This window comes from Hyperolius riggenbachi, chromosome 6 (genome assembly GCF_040937935.1).
Source record: "Hyperolius riggenbachi isolate aHypRig1 chromosome 6, aHypRig1.pri, whole genome shotgun sequence".
NCBI classification, from domain to species: Eukaryota; Metazoa; Chordata; class Amphibia; order Anura; family Hyperoliidae; genus Hyperolius; species Hyperolius riggenbachi.
In genome coordinates this window covers 90856666-90872971 of record NC_090651.1, presented here as the reverse complement: position 1 = coordinate 90872971, position 16306 = coordinate 90856666, and the positions used below count along the sequence as shown (strand labels likewise).

General features: G+C 47.6%; 1 protein-coding gene across 5 annotated transcripts in view; it reads left to right on the top strand.

Annotated features, from left to right (window-relative positions):
• SEC16B (SEC16 homolog B, endoplasmic reticulum export factor) overlaps positions 1-16306 on the top strand; it is a 391505-nt gene that overhangs the window by 52210 nt on the left and 322989 nt on the right. For all 5 annotated transcript variants that reach the window (XM_068239647.1, XM_068239646.1, XM_068239648.1 and 2 more), the window contains exon 3: positions 855-1179. In XM_068239647.1, the coding sequence (XP_068095748.1) occupies positions 887-1179 (293 nt within the window). In that variant the 5' untranslated portion in view covers positions 855-886. The remainder of the gene's footprint in view (positions 1-854; positions 1180-16306) is intronic.

Sequence of the window (16306 nt, the reverse complement as noted above, 5' to 3'; positions counted from 1 at the left end):
TTCTGTGTCCTATTATCTTTTGTAAAAAAACACCTCTTTAGGCTGCTTTCACAGTGGGACGTTACAGGCGCACGTTAGAGCAGCCTGTAACGCAGCCCACCGCACAGTAATGAAAAATCAATGGGCTGTTCACAGTGCCCACATTGCGTTACATTGTAACGCTGCATGTCAAATGAAAGTACTGCATGCAGTACGTTATACGCAGCTAAGCCGCGTTAGACTGTTTGCACATGCTCAGTAATGTTGGAGGAGGAGGTCTCCCCTCCTCCTCCTCGGCCAGCCACATGGCTAATTAATATTCACTGCACTATGTGACGTGCAGTGTTTACTTCCTGGAGCGGTCGCTCTGTGCAGCGATTGGCTGGCGGGACCACGTGATGCGGATCACGGGGTCTCCGCATCGCATAGCACAAAAAAAGGCACACCAAGAGCTGCATAAAGCAGCTCTAGGTAGCATCCTCCTCCAACACCACCAGGCATTGCGTTAGGGCCACGTTATGCGACCTTAACGTCCCCTAAAACGCAACGTCTTGGTGTGAAAGAGGCTTTAAGATTTCCAGGTGTGGGTTGTAGGTGACAACCATTGGACATGGTCCTTTTTCTGGAAATTGGATGTCACTTCCCACAGCCCCATGACACTGTGTGGGGAAAAATTAAGCATGTTTTTTTTTTTTTTTTTTCTGGGATTAACACTTAAATGTCAGAAGAGCAGAAGTTAGGATACAAGTTTGCCGAAAGTGTCGAAACACCAAATTTATAGCCCAATTAAAGGGATTTTTTTTGTTGCTTTAAGTCATGGGATGATTGTATGGCTGTATATACATGTAACTGTTATGTCTTTTTATTTCATAAAGGTTTAATCAGTAGGTGATATTTCTTCACCAAAATGGATCATGGGGCTCCTCCTTGGTTTAATCAAGGCAGACCAGCTGCAGGAACGGCCCCTTGGCGAGGAATGTACCCCCCACCTCCGGTGCCTCATCTCAGGACCAACAACTATGGATATTACCAACAGCCTCACATGCAAGGAGGTGATCAAGCATGGCACAACCAATGGGTGGACCACTATCACCATCATCCTGCCAACATGTCTAGGCCAGTAGAGTCAATGCGCCCCGCCTCGAGGGCTGAAATCTATGAGAGGAGTGAGAGAAGAGAGCCCTTTCGCCCTTTGTCCAGGTGAGATTCTCTTAACGTGCCAATGGAAGCTTGAAGGTAAACCAATAATAACAAGCATATTCAATGTGGCAATCCAAAGAGGAGCAGGCAAGGTAGGTTAAAATGAAGATCTACTAAATCTATGTGGGTGTATGTGTGTGGTGAAGGGGAGCGGACAGACAAGTGGGCAGTCTTCAGGTAGAGATTACCACTTAATTTCAGTTTACCGACTTCTTACAAAAGGATAATCAATGCATAATATAAGTATCGATGAGTGATACAATACCAGGGGAAAGAAATCCTGGAAAGAGTATACTGCACCACCATGAGTAATTAAATACATTATTCATTCAATTACTCATGGTGGTGCAGTCTACTTTTTCTAGGATTTCTTTCCCTTTGTATTGTATGGTTCTTTTGTTGATCCTGAGACCAGCACGCCGAACATGATTACAGGTGTGCGGATAGCTTAGCTTTTTGCATAACTGCACAATTAAAGTATCGTTGAGTGAATGTAAACATTTTCTAATTGACAACATTTTTCCAAAAGTCTCACGTTTGCATTAAAACGGAACTGTGAGAAGAAAAGCTTTTTTGCACAAAACAAAGGAAAAGAGAGTGTGTTATGAAAAGAGAAAGATAAGCAAATGAGAGAAAAAAAAATCCTCTTACCCTGTCAGTGTGGTGTAGAAAAAAATGCCTCATGCAGCATGTGGGGAATCATGTTTACTACTGGTGTGCAAAGCTTGAGGGTTTTCCTCTATCCATCAGTTGAGAACACGCCCCCTTTTTTACTTGTACAGAGACCCAAGTCTAGGTATCTTAGGGTCCTATTTCACACTGAAGTTGTGGCAAAATTGTTATTTTCCCACTGTCCCGATTCTCGTTTGCTGAATGCTCCCGGCGCAGAAGTCACTGGCCGGGTCGGTGGCTGCTAAGGAAGGGACCGCAGAAGAGAGTCTGCTGGCGGAGCTGTGGCGAAAGACACAGAGACTTCAAGGGGCTGGTGGAAGTCCCAGGTTAGTAGATCACCATTTTTAATTTTTCTCTCATTTATCCTTTAGGCTCCCTGCACACTGCATGCGATTCTGATTTTTAATCGTTTTTTACATGCGATTCCAATTTTTAATCGTTACTGCATGCTGCATTTTTTCTGCATTTTTCTGTTGATAGCATTCACGGAAAATCGGAATTGCAAATCGGAATCGCAAATCGATTTTGCTGTGTGCAGGGAGCCTCAAAGTGAATGTTAAGCCAAAAAGCCAGATACTTACCTATGGGGAGAGAAGGCACTGGGTCCTATAGAGCCTTCCCGCTGCTCTCACGGTCCCCTCGTTCCAGTGCTGTGCTCCATGTGCAGTACGAAGCGGCCCGTCTTCAGGAGCACTCAGGTTCCCGAAGACTTCCAAAGTTTCCTGCGGCGGGGGATTCTAAGGGGGGTGACATCCCTAGAACAAGGGGATCAATGGCAGGGCTCTATAGGGCCCAGAGCCTTTTCTCTCCATAGGCAAGTATATATGTATATATTTTTTATTTCAGTTGACATAAGCTTTAATGAACATTTACGTAAAAATATATGGACATAAGAAAACACATTTTCATACAGATGAGAATACAAATACAAATCCAGAAAATGCACTGAAGTCAACGGACATGAGTCAGGAGTGTAATCTAATTGCATAACTGACCAGGAAGTATTTTAATGCTGCATCCACATCATATAATTTTTTGGCAGATTTACCTGCCAGATCGATTATTTCCAGCATGTCCGATCTGAGAATCGATCGATTTTATCTTTGCGGTTTTCTGACCGATTTCCGTAGAAACGAATGGAAATCGGTCAGAAAATCGATCAAAAAATCTATCGATTCTCCGATGGGACATGCTGGAAATAATCAATCTAGCAGGTAAATCTGCCAAAAAATTGTATGGTGTGGATCCAGCATTAACCACTTGAGGACCACAGTCTTTCTACCCCTTAAGGACCAGAGCCTTTTTTTCCATTCAGACCACTGCAGCTTTCACGGTTTATTGCTCGGTCATACAACCTACCACCTAAATGAATTTTCCCTCCTTTTCTTGTCACTAATACAGCTTTCTTTTGGTGCTATTTGATTGCTGCTGTGATTTTTAGTTTTTATTATATTCATCAAAAAAGACATGAATTTTGTCAAAAAAAATGATTTTTTTAACTTTCTGTGCTGACATTTTTCAAATAAAGTAAAATTTCTATATACATTTTCAGGTTTCATGAGATATAAATACCCCCCAAATGACCCCATTTTGGAAAGAAGACATCCCAAAGTATTCACTAAGAGGCATGGTGAGTTCATAGAAGATTTTATTTTTTGTCACAAGTTAGTGGAAAATGACACTTTGAAACAAAAATAAAACAAAATAAAAAGTTTCCATTTCTGCTAACTTATGACAAAAAAAAAATGAAATCTGCCACGGACTCACCATGCCCCTCTCTGAATACCTTGGGGTGTCTACTTTCCAAAATGGGGTCATTTGTGGGGTGTGTTTACTGTCCTGGCATTTTGGGGGGTACTAAATTGTAAGCACCCCTGTAAAGCCTAAAGGTGCTCATAGGACGTTGGGCCCCTTAGCGCACCTAGGCTGCAAAAAGGGGTCACACATGTGGTATTGCCATACTCAGGAGAAGTAGTATAATGTGTTTTGGGGTGTATTTTTACACATACCCATGCTGGGTGGGAGAAATATCTCTGTAAATGAGATTTTTTTTATTTTTTTTTACACACAATTGTCCATTTACAGAGAGATTTCTCCCATCCAGCATGGGCACGTGTAATAATACACCCCAAAACACATGATACTACTTCTCACGAGTACGGCGATACCACATGTGTGACACGTTTTTGCAGCTTAGGTGCGCTAAGGGGCTCAACGTCCTATTCACAGGTCATTTTGAGGCATTTGGTTTCTAGACTACTAACGGTTAAGGCCCCTAAAATGCTAGGGCAGTATAGGAACCCCACAAGTGACCCCATTTAAGAAAGAAGACACCCAAGGTATTCCATTAGGAGTATGGTGAGTTCATAGAAGATTTTATTTTTTGTCACAAGTTAGTGGAAATTGATTTTTATTGTTTTTTTTTTTACAAAGTGTCATTTTACACTAACTTGTGACAAAAAAGAAAATCTTCTATGAACTCATCATACACCTAACGGAATACCTTGGGGTGTCTTCTTTCTAAAATGGGGCAGATTAGGGCCTGATCTGATGAATAGCAGTGCTAGGGGGGGTGACAGGAGGTGATTGATGGGTGTCTCATTGTGTGATTAGAGGGGAGAATATATGCAAGCAATGCACTGGCGAGTTGATCAGAGGGGGTCTGGGGGGCTATCTGAGGGTGTGGGCGGGTGATTGGTTGCCCGCAAGGGACAGATTAGGGTCTGATCTGATGGGTAGCAGTGACAGGTGGTGACAGCGGGTGACGGGGTGATTGATAGGTGATCAGTAGGTGATTACATGGGAGAATATATGCAAGCAATGCACTGATCAGAGGGGGTCTGGGGGGCTATCTGAGGGTGGTTGGGTGGGTGGTTGGATGCCCGCAAGGGGCAGATTAGGGTGTGATCTGATGGGTAGCAGTGACAGGTGGTGACAGGGGGTGATTGATGGGTGATAAGTGGGTGATTAGAGGGAAGAACAGATGTAAACAATGCACTTTGGTGGTGATCTGACGGTGGGTCTGCGGGCGATCTGATGGTGTGGGGGTGATCAGATGCCCGCAAGAGGCAGGTTAGGGTCTAATCAGATGGGTGGCAGTGGAAGGTGGTGACGGGATGATTGATGGGTGATTGACAGGTGATTGAAAGGGGAGAATAGATGTATACAGTACACAGGGGTGGGGGTGGGGGGTCTGGGGTGGATCTGAGGGTAGGGGGGGGGTGATCAGGAGCCCCCAGGGGGCAGATTAGGACCTAATTAAAAAAATAGCGTACAGTACACATGGGGGGGGGGGGGTCTGGGGTGGATCTAAGGGTAGGGGGGGTGATCAGGAGCCCCCAGAGGGCAGTTAGGGTCCTACTCTATAAAATAGCGCTGACAGATATTGACAGGGAGTGATTGATGGGTAATTGGGGGTGATTAGAGGGAAGAACAGATGTAAACAATGCACTTTGGTGGTGATATGACGGTGGGTCTGCGGGCGATCTGATGGTGTGGGGGTGATCAGATGCCCGCAAGAAGAAGTTAGGGTCTGATCGGATGGGTGGCAGTGAAAGGTAGTGACGGGATGATTGATGGGTTATTGACAGGTGATTGACAGGGGAGAATAGATGTATACAGTACACAGGGGTGGGGGTGGGGGGTCTGGGGTGGATCTGAGGGTAGGGGGGGTGATCAGGAGCACCCAGGGGGCAGATTAGGACCTAATTAAAAAAATAGCGTTGACAGATAGTGACAGGGAGTGATTGATGGGTGATTAGGGGGGTGATTGGGTGCAAACATGGGTCTGAGGGGTGGGAGGGGGGGGGGTCTGAGGGGTCCTGTGGGCGATCAGGGGGCAGGGGGGGGGCAGATCAGTGTGTTTGGATGCAGACATGGAGGGCTGCAGCCTGCCCTGGTGGTCCCTCAATCACTGGGACCACCAGGGCAGGAAGCAGCCTGTATAATACACTTTGGGCTTGATTCACAAAAGGGTGCTAACTGTTAGCACGGCCGTTTTCGCACGAATTTTCGCATTGCGCGCGATCGCGAATTTTTGCGCGCGCAATGCGAAAATTCGCGCGAAAACGGCCGTGTGCTCAGATACCCCTTTTTACTATTCGAGTTTGGTAGAATTCGAATAGTAAATTATTCGAATTCGGTCGAATATTCGAGTCGAATATTTTTTACTATTCGATTCGACCTCGGACTTCGAGCTCACTATTCGAGTCGGTATTCGAGCTCATTATTCGAGCTGACTATTCGAATTGGCCTTAAATAGCTTCCAACACTTGTTTTGAGGGTGAATGATGCAAGAAACATCTTTTTTTCCAAGTAACAACAGCAAGTGATTATGTGGGGATGTTCCTTTAAAAAAAAAAAAAGGTGGAAAGAGAAGAGAAGTTGTGTCCAAAATTCTGTTCAGTAGTGTATATACTTCTTCTTCTTCATCTTCTATATCTTCTTCTTCTATATCTTCTTCTTCTATATCTTCTTCTTCTATATCTTCTTCTTCTTCTTCTATATCTTCTTCTTCTTCTTCTATATCTTCTTCTTCTTCTATATCTTCTTCTTCTTCTATATCTTCTTCTTCTTCTATATCTTCTTCTTCTTCTATATCTTCTTCTTCTTCTATATCTTCTATATCTTCTTCTTCTATTTCTTCTATATCTTCTTCTTCTATTTCTTCTATATCTTCTTCTTCTATATCGTCTTCTTCTTCTTCTATATCGTCTTCTTCTTCTTCTTCTTCTTCTTCTTCTATATCGTCTTCTTCTTCTTCTTCTTCTTCTTCTTCTATATCGTCTTCTTCTTCTTCTTCTATATCGTCTTCTTCTTCTTCTTCTTCTTCTTCTTCTTCTTCTTCTTCTTCTTCTTCATCTTCTTCATCTTCTTCATCTTCTTCATCTTCTTCATCTTCTTTTTCTTCATCTTCTTCATCTTCTTCTTCTATATCTTCTTTTTCTATATCTTCTTTTTCTATATCCTCTTCTTATTATTATTTTTCTATTTCGTCTTCTTCTTTTTCTATATCTTCTTCTTCTTCTCCTTCTTCTTCTTCTTTTTCTATATCTTCTTCTTCTTCTATATCGTCTTCTTCTTCTTCACTTATTTCTCTTTTATATATATTTTTTTAAAGAAATGCAGCTATTTTTGAGCGTAATAAATAGCTGGTGGCGCACGCATGTTGGAAGCGCCATTGTATGTGCTCCCTGGCAGTGGAAACACACAGACAGCAGGAGGTAAATTCAGCAGAAGCAGCAGGAGGAGGAGGATGATTGTGTGGCAGCAGGCAGTCAATGAGGCAGGCAGCGAGGCATAATAGGCTGTGTGGTACCTAGCGGTGGTACCAGGCCGTAAATACACAGCATGAGGTTCCAGACAGCGGTCGTGAAGCCCACATCATGTCCAATACACAACTGGGACAACACAGTTTTCAACCCGGACACCTCTAAAAATAATATCACAAAGTATTAATAAAAAGTATATATATATTTTTTATTTTTTTAAAGAAATGCAGCTATTTTTGAGCGTAACAAATAGCTGGTGGCGCATGGTGGAAGCGCCATTGTATGTGCTCCCTGGCAGTGGAAACACACAGACAGCAGGAGGTAAATTCAGCAGCAGGAGGAGGAGGATGAGTGTGTGGCAGCAGGCAGTCAATGAGGCAGGCAGCGTGACATAATAGCCCTGGTACCTAGCGTTGATACCAGGGCTGTAAATAAACACAACAGAAGGTCCCAGACAGCGGTCGTGCAGCCCACATCGTGTCCAATACACAACTGGGACAACACAGTTTTCAACCCGGGCACCTCAGAAAAATTAAACCTTTTTTTTTTTTTAATGGTTTTTTTGTTTTGTTTTCACAGCAAATTACACAGATATAGCTATTGTTTGACGTAATAGCTGGTGGCAGAGTGGCAGCAGAAGGTAATTCAGTGTACCCTGGCAGTGGGAAACACAGACAGACAGCAGCAGCAGCAGGAGGAATGGAGGAGTAATGAGAGTAGCTATTGTTGGACGTAATAGCTGGTGGCAGAGTGGCAGCAGAAGGTAAATCTGTGTACCCTGGCAGTGGGAAACACAGACAGGCAGCAGCAGCAGCAGGAGGAATGGAGGAGTAATGAGAGTAGCTATTGTTGGACGTAATAGCTGGTGGCAGAGTGGCAGCAGAAGGTAAATCTGTGTACCCTGGCAGTGGGAAACACAGACAGGCAGCAGCAGCAGCAGGAGGAATGGAGGAGTAATGAGAGTAGCTATTGTTGGACGTAATAGCTGGTGGCAGAGTGGCAGCAGAAGGTAAATCTGTGTACCCTGGCAGTGGGAAACACAGACAGGCAGCAGCAGCAGCAGGAGGAATGGAGGAGTAATGAGAGTAGCTATTGTTGGACGTAATAGCTGGTGGCAGAGTGGCAGCAGAAGGTAATTCTGTGTACCCTGGCAGTGGGAAACACAGACAGACAGCAGCAGCAGCAGGAGGAATGGAGGAGTAATGAGAGTAGCTATTGTTGGACGTAATAGCTGGTGGCAGAGTGGCAGCAGAAGGTAAATCTGTGTACCCTGGCAGTGGGAAACACAGACAGGCAGCAGCAGGAGGAATGGAGGAGTAGTGTGAGTGTGGCAGCAGGTCGGTAGGCAGCGTGACATAATAGCCCTGGTACCTAGCGTTGATACCAGGGCTGTAAATAAACACAACAGGAGGTCCCAGACAGCGGTCGTGCAGCCCACATCGTGTCCAATACACAACTGGGACAACACAGTTTTCAACCCGGGCACCTCAAAAAAATTAAACCTTTTTTTTTTTTTTGTATGGTTTTTTTGTTTTGTTTTCACAGCAAATTACACAGATATAGCTATTGTTTGACGTAATAGCTGGTGGCAGAGTGGCAGCAGAAGGTAATTCAGTGTACCCTGGCAGTGGGAAACACAGACAGACAGCAGCAGCAGCAGGAGGAATGGAGGAGTAATGAGAGTAGCTATTGTTTGACGTAATAGCTGGTGGCAGAGTGGCAGCAGAAGGTAATTCTGTGTACCCTGGCAGTGGGAAACACAGACAGACAGCAGCAGCAGCAGGAGGAATGGAGGAGTAATGAGAGTAGCTATTGTTGGACGTAATAGCTGGTGGCAGAGTGGCAGCAGAAGGTAAATCTGTGTACCCTGGCAGTGGGAAACACAGACAGACAGCAGCAGCAGCAGGAGGAATGGAGGAGTAATGAGAGTAGCTATTGTTGGACGTAATAGCTGGTGGCAGAGTGGCAGCAGAAGGTAAATCTGTGTACTCTGGCAGTGGGAAACACAGACAGGCAGCAGCAGCAGCAGCAGGAGGAATGGAGGAGTAGTGTGAGTGTGGCAGCAGGTAGGTAGGCAGCGTGACATAATAGCCCTGGTACCTAGCGTTGATACCAGGGCTTTAAATAAACACAACAGGAGGTCCCAGACAGCGGTCGTGCAGCCCACATCGTGTCCAATACACAACTGGGACAACACAGTTTTCAACCCGGGCACCTCAGGAAAATTAAAAATTGTTTTTTTTTTAATGGTTTACTTTTTTTTTTTTTACAGCAAATTACACAGATATAGCTATTGTTTGACGTAATAGCTGGTGGCAGAGTGGCAGCAGAAGGTAAAATCTGTGTACCCTGGCAGTGGGAAACACAGACAGACAGCAGCAGCAGCAGGAGGAATGGAGGAGTAGTGTGAGTGTGGCAGCAGGTAGGTAGGCAGCGTGACATAATAGCCCTGGTACCTAGCGTTGATACCAGGGCTTTAAATAAACACAACAGGAGGTCCCAGACAGCGGTCGTGCAGCCCACATCGTGTCCAATACACAACTGGGACAACACAGTTTTCAACCCGGGCACCTCAAAAAAATTAAAAATTGTTTTTTTTTTAATGGTTTACTTTTTTTTTTTTTTACAGCAAATTACACAGATATAGCTAGCTATTGTTGGACGTAATAGCTGGTGGCAGAGCGGCAGCAGAAGGTAAAATCTGTGTACCCTGGCAGTGGAAAACACAGACAGACAGACAGACAGCAGAAGGGCAGTACACAGCAGCCCACTGTAGATGTAAAATGTGTGGCTGCAGGCGACGTAATAGTCAAAGTGAACCAGGCTGGCTTAGTGAGCAGGAGCCAGGAGGTAGTAAAGGGTGGTAAGGCACATTAACGATGGTTCTTCCCCCTCTCGCTGACAACAGGGGCCAGGAACTCGCCTTCCACCCACGCCTGGTTCATCTTGGGAAACGTCAGTCTGTCCACAGACTTGTGAGACAGACATGAGCGTTTCTCGGTGACCACGCCACCAGCTGCACTGAAGCAGCACTCGGACAGCACGCTGGAAGGGGGGCAGGACAGCACTTCCAGGGCGTACTGCGCCAGCTCGCTCCAGATCTCCAGGCGCTTGACCCAATACTCCATGGGATCAACAGGGGCATTGCTATCAAGCCCGCTGTAGGACCCCATGTAGTCAGCCACCATGCGGGTCAGGTGCTGGCTGTGACCGGAGGAGGATGCTGCTGCATGCACCTCCTCTCTAGTCACTGCTGCCGGAGCCTCTACAGTCCTGTAGAGCTCGTTGCTGAGAGACAGCAGGTCTGTGGGGCGCTTGCTGCTGGATGCAGGCACCTGCTGCTGCCTCTGTGCTGGCTGAACAGTGGGGGTGGAAGGCTGGGGGAAGGCTTCCTCCAAGCGCTCAACAAGGGCCTGCTGCAAGCTCCTTATTTGTTGCGCTGGCTCTCCTCCTGCAGGTGGCAGGAACTGGCTCAACTTCCCCTTGAGGCGTGGGTCCAACATCATGCTGATCCAGATGTCCTCCCTCTGCTTCATCTGGATCACCCTGGGGTCCTTGCGCAGGCACGTCAGCATGTGCGCTGCCATTGGGAAGAGGTGGGCCACGTGTGCTGGCACATCGACGGCAGTGCTGTCCTCATCCTCCTCCTCTGCCTCCTCAGCCTCATCCTCTCTCCACCCCCGCACCAACTCAGCTGCGATGTGCTGATCCCCCTCATCAGCAGCAAGGTCAGGGACCTCCACCAAGTCCTCCTCCCCCTCAGAGGTGGACTGTGCAGCTGCTTGCCGCTCCTGCTGGTCCAAGGCTGCCGCTCCCTGTTCCAGCAAAGCATCGAGGGCCCTGTTCAGCAGACAAACCAGGGGCACCCACTCGCAGACCATAGCATGGTCCCTGCTCACCATGTTAGTGGCCTGCAGAAAGGGAGCCAGCACTAAGCACACCTGCTGCATGTGCCTCCAGTCGTCATCGGGGACGATGGACGGGATGTTGCTGGTCTTGTCCCTTTTCTGAGCGGCGGAAACAGTGGCCAGGGCAAGGTACTGGTTGACAGCGTGCTTCTGTTCAACCAGACGCTCCAACATCGCCAGGGTGGAGTTCCAGCGAGTTGGAACGTCAAGGATCAGCCGATGGCGTGGCAGCTCCAGCTCCTTTTGCACGTCTTCCAGGCTCGCACAGGCTGCAGCCGAGCGCCGGAAGTGACGCACAACGTTCCTTGCCATTTCCAGCAGTTCGCCCATCCCCTGGTAGGTGCGCAAGAACTTCTGCACCACCAGGTTCAGCACGTGGGCAAGACAGGGGATGTGGGTCAGGTTTCCCCTGTCAATTGCGGCAACCAGATTGGCCTCATTGTCGGCCACCACCTCTCCGACTCTGTGGCCTCTGGGGGTCAGCCAAATCCTCTCCTGCTCCTGGAGTTTGGCCAACACATGGGTTGCCGTCAGTTTGGTCTTCCCAAGGCTGACAAACTGCAGCAGCGCTTGGCAGTGGCGGGCCTTCACGCTGCTGCTGAGGCGGGGGGTTTGGCCAGGTGTGCCGGAGGATGGCAGAGGATCGGAGGAACCTGCTGCAGTTCCCCTGACCCTGCGGGGTGGCACCACCCACTGTGTTGCTGCTGCTGCTGTGCCCGCTGCTGCTCTCCCAATCTTCACCCCCTTCCACCAAGCTGACCCAGTGGACAGTGAAGGACAGGTAGCGGCCTGTCCCGAAGCGGCTGCTCCAGGAGTCCATGGTGACGTGGACCCGTTCACCAACCGCGTGCTCCAGCCCTCGCTCCACATTGGCCATCACAAAGCGGTGCAGTGCAGGAATGGCCTTGCGGGCGAAAAAGTGTCTGCTGGGGAGCTGCCAGTCTGGGGCTGCACAAGCAAGCAGCGCACGCATGTCGCTCCCCTCCTGTACGGCAGGAGTTGGGAGCACATGGCCCGTGCCAGCAAGCCGTTCAGCTGACGCACGCGACGGCTGCTGGGAGGCAGAGCCCTAACCACCCCCTGGAAGGACTCGCTCAAAAGGCTCTGGCGTGGCCTTTTGCTAGCACGGGAATCAGCGGACACAGCAGAAGAGGCCACTGAGGACTGGCTGCCAGAACAGGCCTCAGTGTCGGCGGCAGGAGTTGCAGAGGGGGGAGGAGCAGTGCGTTTCCGCACTCCTGCTGGTGCTGCTGGAGGAGCAGGAGGGCGGGTGGCTGCTGTTGCTGCTGCTGCTGCTGCTGAAGGCTGTGCAGTGATGGATGTGGTGCCACTGCCAGCATCAGATGCCTTCAGCCTCTGGAACTCCTCATGCTGGTGGAAATGTTTAGCAGCAAGGTGGTTGATGAGCGAGCTGGTGCTGAACTTTAAGGGGTCTGCACCTCGGCTCAACTTCCGCTGACAGTGGTTGCAAGTGGCGTACTTGCTGTACACTGTGGGCATTGTGAAAAATCGCCAGATTGGTGACAAGAACAACCCCCTACGGCCTGGAGCCGCTGCTGCCTGTCTCCCTGTGGTGGTTGGGGGGGGGGGGGGGGCTTGGGTGCGGCTGGTGGTGGTACTGGCAGATGCTGCTGCTGCTGCTGCTGCTGCTGAGCCTGAGACACCAGCAGGCTGTGGGACCTGCCTACTGCTGCCAATGCTTGCAATGATGCGCCTCCTTGCAAGGCCCACAAGCGCATCCTTTTCCTCAATGGGACGTTTCCGACCCGGCTGGAGGAAAATAGGAGCAGGTACTACACGCTGCTGCTGCTGCTGTGTCTCTGCAGCGTGAGTTGCAGATGCTCCTGCTGGGCGGCGCCCAAGGCGTCCACGGCCAGTGGCTAGAGGCGGAATGTTAGCCACTGACGCAGCTGCTGCTGCTGCGGAACTGTGCATGGTGGCGCGGCCGCGGCTTGCCACAATGCTGCTCCCTCTCCTCCTGATTCCCTTGCTGCCCTTCCCCTTGCCCAAACCGCACTGGCTGCCACTTCCAGACATCTTTGATGTTTTGGGCGTAAACAAAAAAGTTTTTTAAAAGGGCGGGTGAAAAAGTGGGGTACTTTAATGGAGTGGGTTGGTGGGTGAAATGACACTAATCACTAAGTGATTAGATCGCTAAGTGATTACTAGTACAGTACTAATACAAAATACAATAATTCAGTAATCAGTAAGTGTGAACAGTGAACAGTGAGTGTGTCCCCTAGTACACTAACTAGAAAATACAATAATCAGTAGTAATCAGATTCAGTAAAAGGAAATAGAGTGTGTGTAGTACACTACAAACAGTGCACGCACATACACACGCAGGAGCTAGCCTATGAACAGTGACTGAGTGTCCCTAGTACAGTAAGTAGTAACAGTAAGTACAACTAGAAATTACAATAATCAGTAGTTTTTCAGAAGGAAATAGAGTGTGTGTACTGTACAGACAGTGCACGCACACACGCAGGAGCTATGAATGAACAAACAGTGACAGTGAGTGTCCTAGTACAGTTACAGTATACTACAAAATACAATCACTCAGTAGTAAAGGACAGCAGAAACACTGGTATAGATGAGAAATAAACTAACAGAGGACAGGAGGACAGCTGTGCCCACACAGGCAAGGCTCTGAGGCCTAAAGCTGTGTAAGCTTGCCTGCAGCAGCTGGCTGTCTCTATGTAACACACAAGCTACTAACTAAAATACAATGTCTATCTAACTAACAACAATATAGGTGTATATAGGAGGTGTATGTGAGCAAAAACGCTAGGTGATTGACCACAATAAAGCTCTTGCTAAGCCAAAGCACAAAGGAGCAGATCTCTCTCTGTACAAAGTCAGGCAAGGACGGAAAAACCTAAAATGGCGGCCGCTATTTATAGTGTAGGGGCTGGCCAGGGTCCCCCTCTGTGATTGGCTGCCGTCAGAGGGCCTGGGAGCCCTCTGATTGGCTCTAAGGACATCAATCTGGGCTATGACGCTATTCGAGCTCGGTATTCGAGCTCGAATAGCGCTGTTTGCTCGAATAGCGCGAATAGTGAATGGGCTATTCGAATTAACTCGAATAGCCCATTCGAATAGCTGCAGCTATTCGAGCTCGGTATTCGAGCTCGAATAGCTGAAAAAGAGCTCGAATATTCGAGCTACTCGAATATTCGAGCTCTGCTGAGCACCACTGCTAACAGTTAGCACTCTTTTGTGAATCAAGCCCTTTGTATACATTACAAAGTGTATTATACACTTTGCATGCGGCGATCGAGGGGTTAACATCCCGCCAGCGCTTATGAACGGGATGATGTCGTGGGTGGGCGGAGGCTGTTGCCAGGGGCAGTCACCAGTGACGCGATCGCTGCCCCGACACGCGCAAAGGAGCCGCCACCGAATGGCGTATTGCGTTCCTTTTAGCGTCCACTTTGCCGCCGCCCATCGGCTGTGGGCGGTCGGCAAGTGGTTAACCATTTCAGCCGCCCAGACATGAAGCTCTGATGCGCTCCCGCGTGCGATCGCGGGCGCGCCCCTGTGTCCCTGCAGTGTCCCTTGGTAGCCCTGGGATCAGTGAAAGGGAACATGGTTCCCGATCACCGATCCCTGTTCCCCGCAGGAAAACCGAAGCGCATCCCCCTTGTACTTCCGCTTAGCGAGAAGTACAAGGAGGGAAACCAAAAATGAAGGTGGCCATCTTGTGGCCAAATAGTAAAACTACATCTACACTTTTTTTTACATTACAATGTACACATATAGCAACATTAAAAATTGACTGTTTATGTCCCACACCAAAATATTCCCCAAATAAAATTTTTAATGGAAAAAAAAAAATTACAATAAAAAAAAAAAAAAGACATAAATAGTTACCTAAGGGTCTGAACTTTTTAAATATGCATTTGAAGGGGGTATACTACAAACATTTTTTAAATTATAAGCTTGTAAATAGTGATGGGTGCAAAACGGAAACAATGCACCTTTATTTCCAAATAAAATATTGGCGCCATACATTGTGATAGGGACAAAATTTAAATGGTATAATAACCGAGACATATGGGCAAATAAAATACATAGGTTTTAAATATGGTAGCATGGATTATTTTAAAGCTATAATGGCCGAAAACTGAGAAATAATGAATTTTTTCCCATTTGTTTCTTATTAATCCTGTACAAATGCATTTACAGTAAAGTGGCTCTTAGCAAAATGTTCCGCCCACAGAAAGCCTAATTAGTGGCGGAAAAAACAAGATATAGATCAATAAATTTTGATAAGTAGTGATAAAGTTATTAGCGAATTAATGGAAGGTGAATATTGCTCCGATGCATAAGGTGAAAAATCCCCGTGGGCTGAAATGGTTAAAATACTTCCGGGTCAGTTATGCAATTAGATTACACTCCTGACTATTACTCATGTCCATTACTCACTAAAGTGAGAGGGATTTGGAGGGTGCCATATTTATCTCCTTTTAAAGTATACCAGTCGCCTGGCAGCCCTGCTTGTCTATTTGTTTGCAGTAGTATCTCAATCACACCAGAAACAAACATGTAGATAATCTTGTCAGATCTCACAATAATGTCAGAAACATTTGATATGCTGCATGCTTGTTTAGGGTCTACATACATGAAGACAGACCGGGCACCAATCCCTTTTACGTTCTTTAATAAAGCATCTTGCCAAAAGACATTGCAGTGGTACATTCACATCAATTCACATTGGATGGATCAAACCTGCATGGATGGGTGTCCGGGGAGTGCGGGATGCTGGTTACCAGGGGATAGTGGACGGCACTACAGCCGTTTCGCGCCCAGCTGGCGCTTGCTCACGTGCTTGCGTCCTGTGTGTCACACAGGACGCAAGCACGTGAGCAAGCGCCAGCTGGGCGCGAAACGGCTGTAGTGCCGTCCACTATCCCCTGGTCACCTGCATCCCGCACTCCCCGGACACCCATCCATGTAGGTTTGATCCATCCAATGTGAATTGATGTGAATGTACCACTGCAATGTCTTTTGGCAAGATGCTATATTAAAGAACGTAAAAGGGATTGGTGCCCGGTCTGTCTTCATGTATGTATACTACTAGACTGTTGTTCACAGAATTGGATACCGGTGCACGCCCTGAGTTCCAGCTATACGCCATCTACTTGAGTGTCTTGGGAAAGGGGAAGTGTATACAGAACATTAAGCAAGTGCAGAGCCTGCCCCTCAAGTGCACGGACTGGGCCTGAGTGCTGAGTGTAATTTCACCGCTCTACATAGTACCAATTGTTTAGGGTC